Source organism: Uloborus diversus, chromosome 7 (assembly GCF_026930045.1).
Source record: "Uloborus diversus isolate 005 chromosome 7, Udiv.v.3.1, whole genome shotgun sequence".
NCBI lineage: Eukaryota > Metazoa > Arthropoda > Arachnida > Araneae > Uloboridae > Uloborus > Uloborus diversus.
In genome coordinates this window covers 116,210,060-116,225,840 of record NC_072737.1, presented here as the reverse complement: position 1 = coordinate 116,225,840, position 15,781 = coordinate 116,210,060, and the positions used below count along the sequence as shown (strand labels likewise).

At 32.7% G+C, this 15,781-nt stretch overlaps 1 protein-coding gene across 1 annotated transcript in view; it reads right to left on the bottom strand.

The window, feature by feature from the left end:
- LOC129226854 (multiple PDZ domain protein-like) overlaps window positions 1-11,073 on the bottom strand; it is a 128,729-nt gene extending 117,656 nt beyond the window's left edge. Inside the window, exon 1 of the mRNA XM_054861484.1 lies at window positions 10,780-11,073. Within this exon, the coding sequence (XP_054717459.1) occupies window positions 10,780-10,825 (46 nt within the window). The 5' untranslated portion in view covers window positions 10,826-11,073. The remainder of the gene's footprint in view (window positions 1-10,779) is intronic.
- Between the last annotated feature and the right edge of the window lie 4,708 nt (window positions 11,074-15,781).

Below are 15,781 nucleotides of genomic sequence, written 5' to 3'. Positions count from 1 at the left end.
TAGGACAAGTCAAGAGCAAAAATGATGAGAGATTTTTGAGCAATGAGGGATAAATAAAAACACAGTCGAGCTATCTTAAAACGAACCTCAACTGACAACCTTTTCTTCGTCATATCAAAGCCATCACATCAAGCTAGTATTTGTTCTTATATTGGCCATCATTAAAGTTTTTGACACTAAACGTGTCGACTAAAGTATACTTTAGATTTAGACGATTATACGACTGTTCAGTATACTGAATTAATATCAAAAGTTCGCTTGCGAGGAACTTCATGTTATTGTTGCCTAATTTCAGACATCCTAACTTCCATTCTAAAGAGCTATAATCTGCTCAGCGAAAAGATAGCCCTAAAGAAAACAAATGGGCTGCAATCAGGTTTGCCACTTTTGGGGATTTTATACCAATATTCGTCGTCTGCTAGGCGCTGATTTGTTATTGACCACACCAAACACGTGGTTGACTCTTCCAAATGGCATATTTCTTCATTTACATTTAACTTACACTTTCCGTGAACCCAGTATAGTACTAATACAATTCGTGTTTACGAGAAAATACTTCGTAAAACAAAACATATTGAAGAGAGAGAGAAACAAAGTTAAACATTTTCATTTCACTTTTCATTCCTGGCCAGCCGGCGTGGCGGCGAAACGCTCTTGAAAAGCGTTGACAACTGAACAATATCGAACATTTAGCGTTGACAACTGAACAATATCGAACACTTTCCCAACACTGAGGGAAGACAACGAAAACATCGTAGAAACATACATTGTTTCGTCAGCGCAAAAATGATATGATTCCAAACATAAGAACTGTCGTTCAAGCTTCATTGCATTTTTTCGAGGACTAAGAGCAAGAACAGAACTTGAAGCTTAAAATTATACTTGTCATCATTTCCCTAATTTTCCCCATATCCTCATAATATGGGGATGCCTCACTTGCCAAATCGATTAACTCCGTAAAACAAAAAGTCGAGAAAAGTTATGAAGAAAATTTATCCATAGGAGTGAATAGGCCGTCGTGTTACATTTTCTGCCACCACATGGTCAGAAATGTACTGAACTTAATATAAATTCACATGCTAAGCATTGATAAAAAAACTATTAAAGCAGAATTGAGGATTTTTTTTTTTTTTTTTTTTTTTTTAAGAGGAGTTCATCGATTTGGCAATTGAGGCATCCATATAATAGCGAATGATCGAGTAAAGCTCCTGACGTCATCAACAATAAAACTCGCACCGCGACATGATAATTTCATAACATTTTTGGCAATGTTTCACATTCACAGTTATTTGACAAGACTGAACTGGATCTGGTAACTTAATTCTTTTACTGGTAAGACTAATTTTTGGAGAATGAAGAAACGAAAAAGTGGTCAACAATGAACTCTATCTACTGGGTTAATTCACTGGAGTTAGGGTTAAAATTTCAACTATCAAAAGATCAACAAACAGACAATTGCTACGTTTAAATGCAGAAGCAATTTTCACTCGTCATACCTTAACGGACGATTTTCTAGTAAATAATAATAATATCAGCTATTGTATAATAATAATATCAGGAAAAGTTATAAATTTTAATGTAATTATATTCTGACAAGGCCGAACGTAAACGTCTTCTGCGTCTGATAAAAACTGACTGAGCTCAGTTTTTATCAGACACATCACTGTAAGAACAACGTTGATCTTTTGCAAAATCTCTCACGATTTATTTCTTCCTAAGTCTCAACACCTACATTGCACGAAGTTCAATAGGCGTGAGGATTAACCTTGAAATTTTAACGCTATGGCGTGCGATTTTGTGCGTATTTCCTTTTTACTCATCGCTTGTAAGTCACGGTAATCACTCCAACTTCGACCATCTCTATTCGGGATAAATATTTATTCCGACAAAAAGAACCGAATAATTATGAATGAAATCACGGCATTACGTGTCTTCCCTCGGCCATTATTAATTTTATCTTCATTGTTCTGCCGTAGTCGACGGCGCATAAACAATCGAAAGTGTTCTAATCAAGAATATATTCAAAGCATTTTTTTCCCCAACGGGAATTTAGGAAGAGGAAAGAGTAAAATTGAATATCAACAAAAACTCAGAATGTCTACTGAAGTAATAGGAAACAGGTGGACAGAGAAAAATACGAGAGCTCACAGCCAGTTTCAAAATGTAATAAATGAGTGAATTGTATTTTTTTGAAATCAAACCTATTTTGTAAGAGAAGACTAATTTCAATTGCAATGTAATATTCTTTTAGAACATCATTAAAAATAATAAATGATCTCATGACATTAAGCAATGTAGCATTGTAAGATATTCGATTACTGAACTTTACTGCTAAGAACTTTTCATATTTAATACCATTTTATGTCAAGCAAAGCGAGTTCTTTGTTGACGATCTTGAGTTCTTTGAAATAATCATAAAATATTTAGTGTCATTATTTATATTTTAAAAAAAAAGAAGCTAAACTTTTTAAGATTAGCATTAAAATGTTATTTTTCATTTCTGGCAGTTAATTTCTACACCTTCAAATAAAAGAGGAAAACTATCTCTTTGTCCTAATGTTAAGCTAAGTGAAAATTTAAATATTTTTTGAATAAATACTTTAATATTAATAAGTAAATAATTGAGTGAATAAAATAGTGAATGCCTAAGAAAATAAGTGAATGAATAAATGAATATATGTAAAGGATTTAATTAATACGTAAATAAAAAAAATTAATAAATAAGAAAATGAAAAAAAAATATTTTACTTTTCTCGCATGCTTATCACTATCAAAAGCTTAAAAATAAAACATGCTTAATATTCTCTTTCTGAATAAATACTGCACTGAATAAATATTTCTAATGTTAATAACGAGAACTTACCACATAACGATTATTTTATATGTAGCTCAAATATTACAATAAAAGAGTCAACTTCCGAAAATGACTTGTATTGTTCAAAAACCTTGATCTTAAAAACCATGTATTTATTAACTCAAACCATCTACATCAAGCAGGGTTCGCTGATTTAAATCAGCGTAACAGAAGTCATGATTTAAATCAAGTTATTCTTTTAACAAAATCATTAATTAAATTACTTGCTTTTATTTTTATGAATTCATTTTGCGTTTAAAAAATGTATTGCTCTAAATTTAACTACACTGCATTACACTATCTTAACTTCACCATGCAAAACTACATAGATGCCTCTTTTTGTGTGTGCAACAGATTTTCACTCTTTGCAATATTTCTTTTACTCCAAAATTTCAGTTTAGAACAAAACAAAAAATTAGTTTTTCTTATACACCATTATTGGTGATTGCAATACGTACCGGTATACCGGTATTTGGAGCTATTTTGTAATTTCGCAATAGCGAAATTTGATGGAGTAGAATACCGGTATTTTCGATATTAGCTAAAAATAATAAATAGTATTTAATTAAAGAATATTTTCAATTCAGCTAATTAGATAACTACTGTTAATCTAAATTTAAATTTCTTTTTCGATGAGAGACTTCCAAAATCAATCTATTGAAGTTAAATTTGGCTTCTAAACACGAATTTATAGAATAGAAATGAATAAAGAAAGTGGAAATATTACAAAATAATACTTTCATCATCAGATGGTGTGATGAATCACACTTTCGTGAGTTTATGTGAACCACGTTTTTATTTTCTCCATTTCCTTGACTTGCCCTCTGTAGTAAAAACTAATTTTAAGTGTAATTACGATCTTGTGTGTGCTATGAACAGTTTATTTAAATCATCAATTGCAGGGATTCTTTATGATATAAATATATTTCAATATTTGTCTCAACTGTACTAAATTTTGAGAAAGCCTTTTTCTTTTTTTAGTATAGCAAACAATATTTTTTGTCACCGGTATTAGCGTGCTGTTCTGTCTCGCTATTCAGCTTTATACCAAGCGAGATAATATTTACAACACGTTTAATATTCGCAAAGAGGTAAGGCATGATCATCATTTGGAGCATATTTTTAAAAATAGACATAATTTGAAAAAATTTTGAAAAAAAAAAAAAAAAAAAAAAACTGGCAAAGATCGTTTGAAGAACAGTTACCTACTATATTTATATAATAGTAATAACTGTTCAGCTATAAATAATAATGAAAAAAAAAAAAAAAAACACTACTCACACAAGTGATTTTTTCAAAACCAACAAGTTAAAGACCGAATTATTTCAAGATGAAGGACTTTCAAGCAACTACAGGAGGTGTATCGCGCTAATTAATAGTACCATCAGCCTGCGTGAATTCAGAAAAAATATTTTCAACTGCGAGAAATTGTTTCAGTAAAATGAGTACCACGCTTTGTAAAAATTAAACAGATACATTATGTTTCTAGCTATTTTTGATTTTTTATTATGATATTTATCCCTTTATTTTATATTTGTTCTCAATAATTAAAAAATGCCCTTTTTGCACAAAATAATGCAATATAGCAGTAAAACATGATGTTTTTGAATGTTTTTTGAGAAATTACTAATACCGGTACTCCGGTATCATGTTAAAAAAATACCGAATACCGGAATTTTATTTTTGGTGCGGTATTGCAATCCGTAACCATGATTAATATACGAGTAGTTAAGAAATGTAATTAAACAATATATTTTACACTAAAAACTTACACGATGATGGAAACCTTATCTTTCAAGCAAAGCCTAAAACAAAATCCCATCTTATCCATGCATTATAAAGTATTTATAAATCTTAAAAAATTATTGAACAGTTAGAGAACTGATCTTAATTTTAAAAATAAGCTGAATGAATTCATCTAATTGCATGAAATATATTATGTTTTTAAATGTAAAGCAATTAATATCTACAAGCTTTCAAACATTTAAAAAAAAATCAAAAGAATCTAATTTTAATCAAAAAAATCCGATTCCAATATACAAAAAATCCAACTTTTTTTTAAAAAATCAAAACAAAATCACAAACCCTGGCATCAAGTAACATGACAGAAATATTTCCAGATAAGTGTCGCATCAAATTGTATAAAATAATATCTTACCATTTTACTTCGCCTCACTTTCCACAAAAAGATAACTTAATCAAGATATTTTCAAAAAATTTGGAACTGAGAATGAAATTAAGTTCACTTTAGTTCCATAAAAAAATAAATAAATAAAAACATCGTGTCTTAATTTTATTTTTATTCTACGTACCGTTAACCTTCCTATAGCTGCTGCAGTTTAAAGAAGAGTTTTAAAATAATTCGGAAACTATTCTTTAAGAGAAATTTATTTTGTAGTTGGTCTCTAGACTTGACAGAGTATTAAAAGCAAGGACGCCCGTTTCCAAAAATTTGACAGACGGATGTCCAAATTTTAACGAAAGATAGAACACGGGTATGCACATCTAATGAAAAGAGATTTTTGGACATTTAAAAATTGCAATTATATCCCTAAATTTCCCAGATAAGGAAAATTTTGGGAGGTCACAGTAACACCTTCCATCGGGGCCCCCTGATTAAAAGTGCAGCCTACGATAATAAATAAAATCTCAAAATATAAAAGTTTTTCAAGAAAATTTGAAAGAAAAAATATTGCTCAGACTAAGACGCTGAGAAAATAATCTCTACCTGCAGCAGTTTTATCGGAAAATAACAAAAAACATCAATTGAGGACACAGATAAATTACGGCTAAGAAAGTCACATTCCAGAAACATTCCTCACTGACAGAGTGAAATGTCAACGCTGATATTTTTGGAATAGGAGTGTGACTTAGAATGTAACGGTTCCGCATTTTTCAGCATTCACGGGAGGGAAAACATGTCCGATTTTTTTTTTTGTCTTCTTCTCTTGAGGCTCTAATATGTAATTCGTCGTCAATACGTTGGCATACTGAGATTATACACTGTGCGGGTTTGTAAGTTTTGGGGCCAGTCGCAATGCGTTTTTGAGGCCCCATTTACCTATCACGGAGCAATGCAAAACATTTATCATGTGCATTATCGTAGCTCCCAACGGGAGTTTGGTGTCCTTCCCTTACAGCTTGTCCTTCAAATTTACATCTTTTGGTTATGACACCCCTCACAATAGCGAAATGTGCGATGTGGTAAATCCGCCATTAAGTTTATTGACAGACAAGGTAATAAAATCCCTCCCTTCTGTTGTGACAATACTCCGGCTATATGATGTATCAATCAAAGTAAATTTTGGTAAAAATAAATAATTAAATTAATAAAATGAAAAAAATATCAGTCATTTTCCTAGAAATTGGATTTGTAATGTGCCATTTGACTGATTGCATACATGTTTGCGAACATTGAAAATCACTAACACAATCGCTTTGCCTGTCAATAAGAATTTTTGGATGAGATGAAAAGTGGTCTGGTGGAAATATGTTCAGCCCTGGACGACCTCATTTACTTTTGAGTAGAAAAGGGAAACATTATTAGATTAGGTAAAATGTAAAAAAAAAAAAGTTGTCGGCAAAGAAAACCAGTTTGATTCAGCCTTATTTTAACAAATGAAATCTTTTAAACTTCAGCCAATCGGAAGCCAACTTATTAGAGCCAGACTACATGTACGGTTTGCTGCAAGTCATGCAATGTAGTAAGTAAAAAATAATTACATCACCCGAAATGATATTTCAACTATCAAAAAGAATTCACAGAGTATCGGCGATACTTTTCCTTTTTTTTACGATTTTTATTAAAAAAATAATAAGTTGCCACATATATTGGTCGACGAAGTTATAAAGCCTATAAAGTCCTTCAAATTTGCATCTTTTATGAAATTTCAAACATTTTCATATTAAATTTCAGTTTTATGTTTCTTTTGTATGCTGTCAAGTTTTCTGCAATCCCGGAAATAATTATTTGAAAACTAAACGTCGTGATGAGCTAAAAATTTGTGAAGGCAATGTTTACATTTCCATAATTGTAAGTGACACTTTTTAGCCTACTTTCCCAGTAAAAATCAGAGAAAGAAGAAAAAAGCATGAAAGAAGGCTTAATACATCTTAAAAATATCCCGAAAAACAAAAAAAAGTCAAAAATAAATAAAATAGTTAGATAAATATTGAAAAATTAAAAATTGGAAAGTAGGGTATTGAGATGGGGAAAAATGTCTGTCGGTCTGTCTGTCTGTCGGTCTGTCCCCCCTAATAACTTTTGAATGAATAGTCCGATTCGAACAAATTTTTTTTTGTTAGAAAGATCTCGGCGAGGACATCTCATTCCCATAATTAATTTTTTGATTTAAACAATTTTTCGTTCAATTTTGAACAGTTCAAAAAAACTTAACATTAGCGCCTACGGGGAAATTCAAATCACGAATAAATCTTGAACTTAGAAGCGAAGTGGCTTCAAACAAACTTTGTAGGGAAAAACTTTTGATAAAAAACATGTATCGAAAATATCTTTTTGATTTGAACAAGTTTTCGTTCAATTTTGAACAGTTCAAATCTCTTAACATTAGCGCCTAAGGGGAAACTGAAAGTCAATATAGATTCCGAACTTAAAGGCGGATTTACTTCACACAAACTTTGTTGGAAATAGCTCTTGACGACCTACTCCCGACTCCGACTCCGAGAATTTAGGGGCACCTGACACCGACTCTGACTCCTGTTCCCGACAATTAATCGGACTCCGACTCCCCGACTTCGACTCTGACTTCGTAGCTTTGGCAAACATTTATACACGTAGTACAAATGACTGACTCCGATTCTTGGATATTCGACTTCGACTCTTTTATCCCAAAATGAGATTGACTCCGACTCCGCTGCTGTGGTTTTAACTGTGAAATAATTATTGTTGATATAATTTGTTTTTATTTTCACGCTAAAGTTTTAATTTAGGTATTCAGTTTTCGGTGAATAAACTCGAAAAATATGCGCAGACGATTTTTTTTTTTTTTTTGACAATGAAAATTATTTCTTTAAGTTGACATTTTATTGTTTTTTTTTTTTTTTTATTTTGGTAAGTGCATTAATTCGTTTAAAAAATTATTTTTGGCAACAGGGGAAAAAGAAACGATTTTTTTTACATGATGTATTTATTTTAATAAACTTATTATTTTTTCGTTTTGAAAGCTGCTAAAAAATTTTTTTAATGGAAAGAAGTGTATTAGCTGCTTTGTTTAAAAAGGTGCTGCTATTTTATTTGTTCGTTTTTTTGAAGAAAAGTAATCAATATTTTATTCCTAGAAATCAGCTTAAAATATTTAAAAAAAATATGCTTGAAAAAATTTGCGATTTTAAGCTATTTTTGAGAATATTGATCAGGTACTAAAGTAGTATGGGTATACGGGAAAGTAGGCTCGTCTAGTTCTACACGGAACTTCTTGTTCGAAAACTCATGGAATAAGGAATAGCTAACCCCAGCATTATACGATGCAGGATGATTAAAAGAACTTTGCGTCAATTTCTTTTGTTCCTCTGATACACGCGTGATTGTTTAGCAACTGAAGAGTTGTGAATCGCTCAAACATATTTTTTTGCTTAACAAAAGTTACAGAGCAATATTTCTCCGTCTCTAGAAATTCGAAAAAATGTCAACTTTCGAAAGTGTCTGTATTTTTGATTTTGTAGTATGCGTAATACTACACGGTAAAATAATTCCGCAACGTTGTTGATAATATCCGTGGAACGTTTCCCGATTCCAGGTTTTCATCCACTTCCTGGGAAAATTAAGTATCTTTGTCTGAAAGTTTCCTGAATTGTTACCTGTTGAATGAATGCGGACTTCTCACTGCTGTGGAACATAATTTTAGCTACCAGTTTAAAGTTAAGTGAGCGTATTTATTAAGTGTATCGGTTTCAGTTCGATTACGGCCCGTCCAGATTGAATAAACTCCCCCGAATAAGTCTCTGGATTCTGTAGATTTGCAAGAATTGCAGGAGAGATAGATTTTTGATACTTAATTGCAATTCTGTCTTAGCGTTGGCCATGCTTGGAATCATGCTTTTTGAGTTTTCTTGATAAAGATAAAACAATAAGGTGCCAAGCTGTTATAGTAAACCTGCCTAAGTTTTCTCTGAAGGTTCTCGAGACACGACTAGCTTTTACCGGGGAGATTTTTGAATTTTTCAGGAAAATTCCAGAAAAATTTCAGGAAAGTTACTAGATTTTAGCGGAAAATATTCCCCCTTTTCTTTTTTCAAGATAAGTTACTGGCAGAAATTGGGCACATTTAGCTGCCCATTATTTTCTAGAAGCGATCCTTTTTACAGTACAAAGATACTGCACTCTGTACGCCGAATAATTTTTGCAGATAATGTGCCCCCCCCCAAAAAAAAAAAAAAAAAAAAAAATCCACAGGAGAACAAAATATAAAGCGTTCTCAAGAAAAGGCATTTTTGCCCTTATAATAACAAACAAAAAGGACTATGAATGAAGATATTACTTAATTTCAAGAAAAAGAGGCAAAAATGAATGCCATAAAAATTAACAAAATACTCTTAATAGATTTATAGTTAATGCATGTTTATTTTACTAGATATCTGCTACAACATTTTAAATGAAGTTGAAGCAACAAAAATTAGAATTTAAATAACAAGTAGTGAAAAGAGCACGTTCAAAAAGTATCGCATCTCAATCAATTGCGTTTCCTCCTCTCCCCCACATCAGAAATTAAAATTTGTTGTAGAGTAAGAACAAAAAATGTACTAATAAAAAAGTACACAGAACTCCGTTTAACAAACATTTTAATAATTAAACTTAAAAAAAATATAATAAAAAATCTCGAGTTTTCACCGAGCCACCATATTTACCAATTATAATTTTCTCTTGCGTTTCTATCAATGTTCTAGAGATATAGTTTTGACACACAGTAACCAATTTAACAAATTTTGAAAACTTTTAAGTAAGCAGACGAGACGCGTAAAATTTTTTGGGGATGAAGGTCGAATAATTATAAGGAATACATTTTAAAAATATGCTGGGTAAAAATTTAAAAATTCCCCGTTCTACTTTCGCTTGAACTTTTCAGTTAAATTACAAAAAAAAAACAAAAAACAAATTCGTACTTGCTGCTCTCTGAATGAAATTCGTAAGAGAGTTGGCAATCCCCCCCCCCCAAATCAAACAGATTCATCAATGTAATCTTTTACTTCAGGGCCATTTCACAGTATTTTGGACAAATGTAGAGTCCGTAACATGACACTTTTTCCCCAGAACTATTAAATTTACTGTTTGATTAGCACATCATTTCAATTTGAGTTTGTGTAATGGTAAGACAAACTCAAAGCAAAATAATCTGCTAATGAAACAGCAAGTTAAATACTTACGGCAAAAGAGTCATGTTACGGACTCTACATAACTGTCCAAAATATTGTGAAATGAACCTTCAGGAACAAGTCAAGCACCCAATTTTCTTATTCAAGAGAAAAAATCTTGTCATACTAAATTGTTCGATGGGGATTACAATACTTTTTCAGAAATAAACATACAGTGAAATATATTTGATTGGAAAACCGAGAAGGATTGGAGATTAACATGGAAAAAAAAGTGATCACGAAATGATATAGGCACTCGGACAAATGAAGTTTGTGAAATTTTATGCAAATCTTTTTACATAAAATTCTTTTGACGTTAAAAAAATCGGTCCCCTCATTTTTGTGTTAAACGTTTTTATCTATACTTTTTTTAGCAAAGAAAAATCTATGTCTATAATTTTTAGTCACAATCCCTCTTAGAAAACTAAAAAGAAGCAAAAAGTTTTTTTTCTTTTTCTTTCGAAATTTTAAAACTTAGCGCTTGACTGATTCTTGCAGTAAATGATTCAATTAGTGAATTTCAATTCCAGAGACTGCGAGTTCAAGCACCTGCTCACCTGTTGCACGCTGAGGCACCACATATCCTTGGCAGAACTTGAGCATGCTGAAAGGGCACACCTGACGAGGCTGTGATAATCCGAACACTGGCCATTCCCTCACGGGCGAGAGACGGGGGAAACGGCGCGCAACTCAAGCGTTGCCGCTCGAATCGTATCTCACAAAACACCAGGCAAATGGAGAAAGAAGAAAAAACGAGAAAAAAAGACTAAAATTGGACGGAATGTGACGCAGACGATATGTGGCGGGGGAGAGTGACATCAAGGACATATTTACCTCGGAGAAGAATGTTCTTTTCAACCGAGTCCAAAAACTGTTTTAAGAGATATTTTCAAAAAAAAAAAAAGTTTTTCCGCTACTACCAAATGTGCGCGCGGACGTACATATTGAGATACAGCTAGATTTTTTTTTTTTTTTTTTTTGAGGAGTGAAAATACTGCTAATAATTTTAGAGGAGTGAAAATACTGCTTAATATTTTTTTCAGGAATGAAAATTTCTACGGAAGAGTGGAATACATAAAACCAGTCAAATTTTTCAAGAGGGTACGGAAGTTAACAAGTTAACAAAAATGAGACGTTAACTATTTTACTTTTTAGAATTAATAATTGTTGACATTTTGTGTCCTGAAAAAAAAAAAAAAGATTTTTAATGCAGTATTTTAAAAATTACTTGTTCCCCAAACGCTATGCTACATTTTTATCAGAAATACAAAAATGCGCTTGGCTAAGTTTCCGAGGCTCATTTTCGATTTTCAATGCGTGTAATACGCTAGTAGAATTAAAAATATCTTTGCAGGTATGTATACGAGTACATGTCTATACATATGAATTGTGTGTGTAAATTATTCTGGGGACAAGAGCTGGTAGAAGTGCAGTAGGGGATGCCCAAATTTTTGTTAGATAAAGAACGAATTATTTTTTCATTGATGAAAATTTCACAAAAAAATACTACAAATTGCTATTTTTAAGCTTTTTTCTTTTTCTAAAATATATAAGATAAATGCCGCCCGCCCTGTCTAGTGGTCAGAGAAGGTTGGACGCGATGGGGAGGTCCCGGGTTCGAATCCCGGCTCGAGTATGGATGTACTTTCTCTCTCCTGTCCTTGTCTTAATGTGTTGTTATGCTGTGAATGGTTGCCTAGCCTATAAACGGGACCTTATGGCATGTGTGTAGGGGAGACGGGGTTAGTTGTTACATGAGGTAAGTTGTTACATTCGAATTTAAAATTAACCGCCAGGAGAAACTGACTTTCTTTGCACTTGATGATAGCACTCACCCATCTGCATTTCCTGACGATCACTGGAGTGCTTGCAGTCAGTGGCAGGGAGAGTGCTCAAGGAAAACGGCTTTTTGGGTCTGGAAGTAATTTATCTTTCCGCTGTTATTTTTCTATTTGTGACGAAGTCGTTGCAGATAACGGATTGATTTCTATACCACGTGAAAGCCTACATTTTAAGGTAAGTGCTAACATATTTAAAAGTTTTGTACAAAGATATAATACCTGTAATATGTGCCAAGATTTGAAGTGGCGTCATATGGAGCAAGTTGTTACAGTTTTGTTGGGGTTAGTAGTTACAAGTAACAACTTGCTCCCATGCAAGTTTTAATTTAATATTATGTTTTCTTTTTAAAGGTGAAATGGCTGGGGACTATAAAAATAAGACGGACAGAGGCAAAACAACTAGAGAAACATACCTGGCAGTGGCTAAAGAAGTAATTGCAAGCAGTTCATTACGAAAAGCAGTCGATGAATTTCATGATACTAGAGAGATTCTGCAGTAAGATGAAAACTGCTAGTGGTGGTAAGTAGTATTACTGATCTGTTTAATTGCATGATTTAATTCATATAAAATACTGTAGTTGGACGACGATAGTAATAACAATAATAACAATAATTCTGATCTCTTTCATTCTATGATTCATTTTATTGTTAATAGGTATGGTTGAATAAATAACAATAATAATTACAACAATGATAATAATAATAAATAATGTGTTATTCGAATGTAGGTCTTTCTCCAACGCTGCAGGCAGTGCAGAAGTGAAGACGGTTCGCCAGCGGAAACCATAGGTCAGCGCCACTTTAACAGATACACCAGCAAAAAATATTTTGCAAGCCGAAGCTGCGAAACAAAAATCTGAGAAAAAGAAATTGTCTCTAACGGAGAAGAAATCAAAAAAGACAAAAAAAAAAGAAAGGCAAAAAAGTGCGTCCAAACAATGCGTCCTTCGGATGAAGATGATGAAGATTGCTACTGCATAAAGTGCGCTAAACCGTACACAGAATCCGAAAAACCAACTAAATGGCTTTAGTGTCGTAATTGTGACAAATGGGCATATAACCGATGTGCTAAGTTTGATAAATTATATATTTGTAAAAATTGTAATTCGCGCGCGCGGACAATGATTATGATGATGATGATAGTTTATCAGAATAAGTCATTAATGTAGTAAATCTGTAAAGCCAAAAAGTTTTTGGTTTTTAACGTGGTTAAGAATTCTTAAAATTATTACAAAATAAACCTCAAAATGTGTAAAATTCATTTTATTACTAAAATATATCTCATGTAACAACTAACATCATATAGAGTAACAACATGCCCCGTGGAGCGGTAAGTTGATACAATTTACATCTATTCAAAAAACTTGAAATATCTTGGAGTAGTGGCTTCTAATCATTTTTTTTTAAATAATTTATGAATGTTAAACAATCTAGAAGCATGTTAAAGTTTCATACGTGTAAATACTTGAAGTAGTTTAGCGTAAAAAAAATATCGAAAAAAATTGCAACAACTAACCCCGGTCCCCCCTACTGTGGAAGTCGGACATCACACCAAATTACGGTACAGTTGGAAAAGTGAAGCATCGCACCCTAAATTGCAAGCCAGGCTGGCACACGACAACAACAACATAAGATAGATACAGAAGAAAGTTTCGTGATGGTCACAACATACTAGTCAATATGATAATAATTTTATTCGATAATTCGGTCGGCAGATGTTGAAACTGGTTTCATGTGAGTTCTTCAAAGGGGGCAAGGGGAGCCTAATTTGTATAATAATAATGATTAAAAAAACTTTTCGTTTGACAAAATTCTCAATCCAATTTGGGGCGGGGGAGTGAAGATAACTATTGACTTCGCCACGGAAATCACTGCTGCAGCGAAAATTTCGTTTCACGTTTCGTTCGAGAGAGAATGAAATCGAACCCATAGATCGCTTGACCATCCCATTTACGTCAGTGGAAAGTCCGTTTTCAGACGCAAAAAGAAGAAACTTGCTGCTGCCAAAGCCGGACTAAGATTATTTCAAGAGATAGCTTAAACTAATAATATTCGAAATATTATCAAAAAAATTTTAAAATTATTGACTGAAAAAACTCCATTAATGTCAGAAGGAAATAAACTTCCATAATGTATGCCCACAGAACAACTTAACGACAGCGGTTGAGATTTGAGAGAGAAAAAAAGTAGAGTAAAGTGAAAGAATTTTGAGAAGAAACAAGTATGTTCTATTATTAAAGCATCTAGATTGCACGGTAAAATTTTCTGGCTTTCAGCATAAAAACAAAAACAGTTTATTGTAATAAAGAAGTTTGTCGAACAGCATTACAGTAAAAGAAAAAAAAAAAAAAAAACTGAGCAGACAATGAGATACGTTTGCGTAACAAAAATAAGATTTAAAAATGTAAACGAACTCTTGCTAAAAATATGTTATGTAAGGCAAAACAAGTTTTCATTATTTGTTTTACACTTTCAATGTTTTTTCTTCAACGAAAGCTAATAAGTTTATGGAATTCGAATTTCTTTTGATACTTCTTTACTTAAGCAAGTAAGTTATGGAAAATTACAATAGATTGAAATGCTTTTTTTCCTTCTTTTTTTCAAACAAAATAAAATATTTTGTGCTCAGTAGTGAATAATATTTTTTCACAGTAATAAAATAATACAGTCAACTCTCGATAACTCGAAGTCTCAAGGGACCGGCTAAAACTTTTCGAGCTTTCAGTAGTTCCGCAAGGGCCAAATGCACATGGGGCACGGGCCCAGGTCACCAACATTTGGGGACACCAATTCTGTAGGTAAAGCTTGCGTTGGACTCATTGCATATCGCACTTTTGCTTTTTTTAAAGTTCTATTATAGATAATTTTAATGTCTGCGGTTTACAACAACGGACAAAGCTTGAAAACATTTTATATTATAATGGATAATTATTGTAATAAAAGGTACCGCTAAATTTAGCATGTGGCTGCGTTAACGCTAAGTATCAAAATATCTTCACTATAGAATAAGCGGACGGGGGGGGGGGGGGGGGGAGCACCAAATAAATTTCGTGCGCAGTGTCTTTAAAAATCATAGTCGGGCTCTGAGTTCGAGTGATGGGAAGTTTCCACAACTGGCTCAAGAATTCGGGACCCGATGAAAACTCCGAGATAAAGGAATATTCGAGTTACAAGCTTCGAGTTAGCAAGATTCGACTGTATTTTTAACTCGGGCAATTTAAAGAATACTTTCGAAAGGTCACAAAATACGAACAGCCGCACGAATGACCACAACTCGGAAGTTTTCGACCTAATAAATTACTTTGTTTTGACCCTCTGATAGCCCAGTTCGTGCCAACAGTGCGAGATCAAGAGGTCACAGGCTCAAATCTAGAATTCTGGGGAAGGAAGGAATTGAAGTTTTGATACAAAATGTCTAACGGTTATCAAGTTACCAGAATTTTACTAATTTTCTATTTAGTGAAAGAACTGGAAAAAATTGGCATTCTGTTTTTAAATGCACAAAATATTTTTTTTTAAATTCTGACTAAACACACTTCTATATTTTGCTTTTGTTACATAAAACAAATAATTAAGAACTTAAGAAGAAAGGTCATTAATTTTCAAGCTACATTTTTAACGATTTAAATAATTTTATCGCAAAATTTTAAGTAGCAGATTGTCGCGAGAGTTCTATATTTTACGGCGATTCTTTCTTCACGTGTCGGACAATTGACCT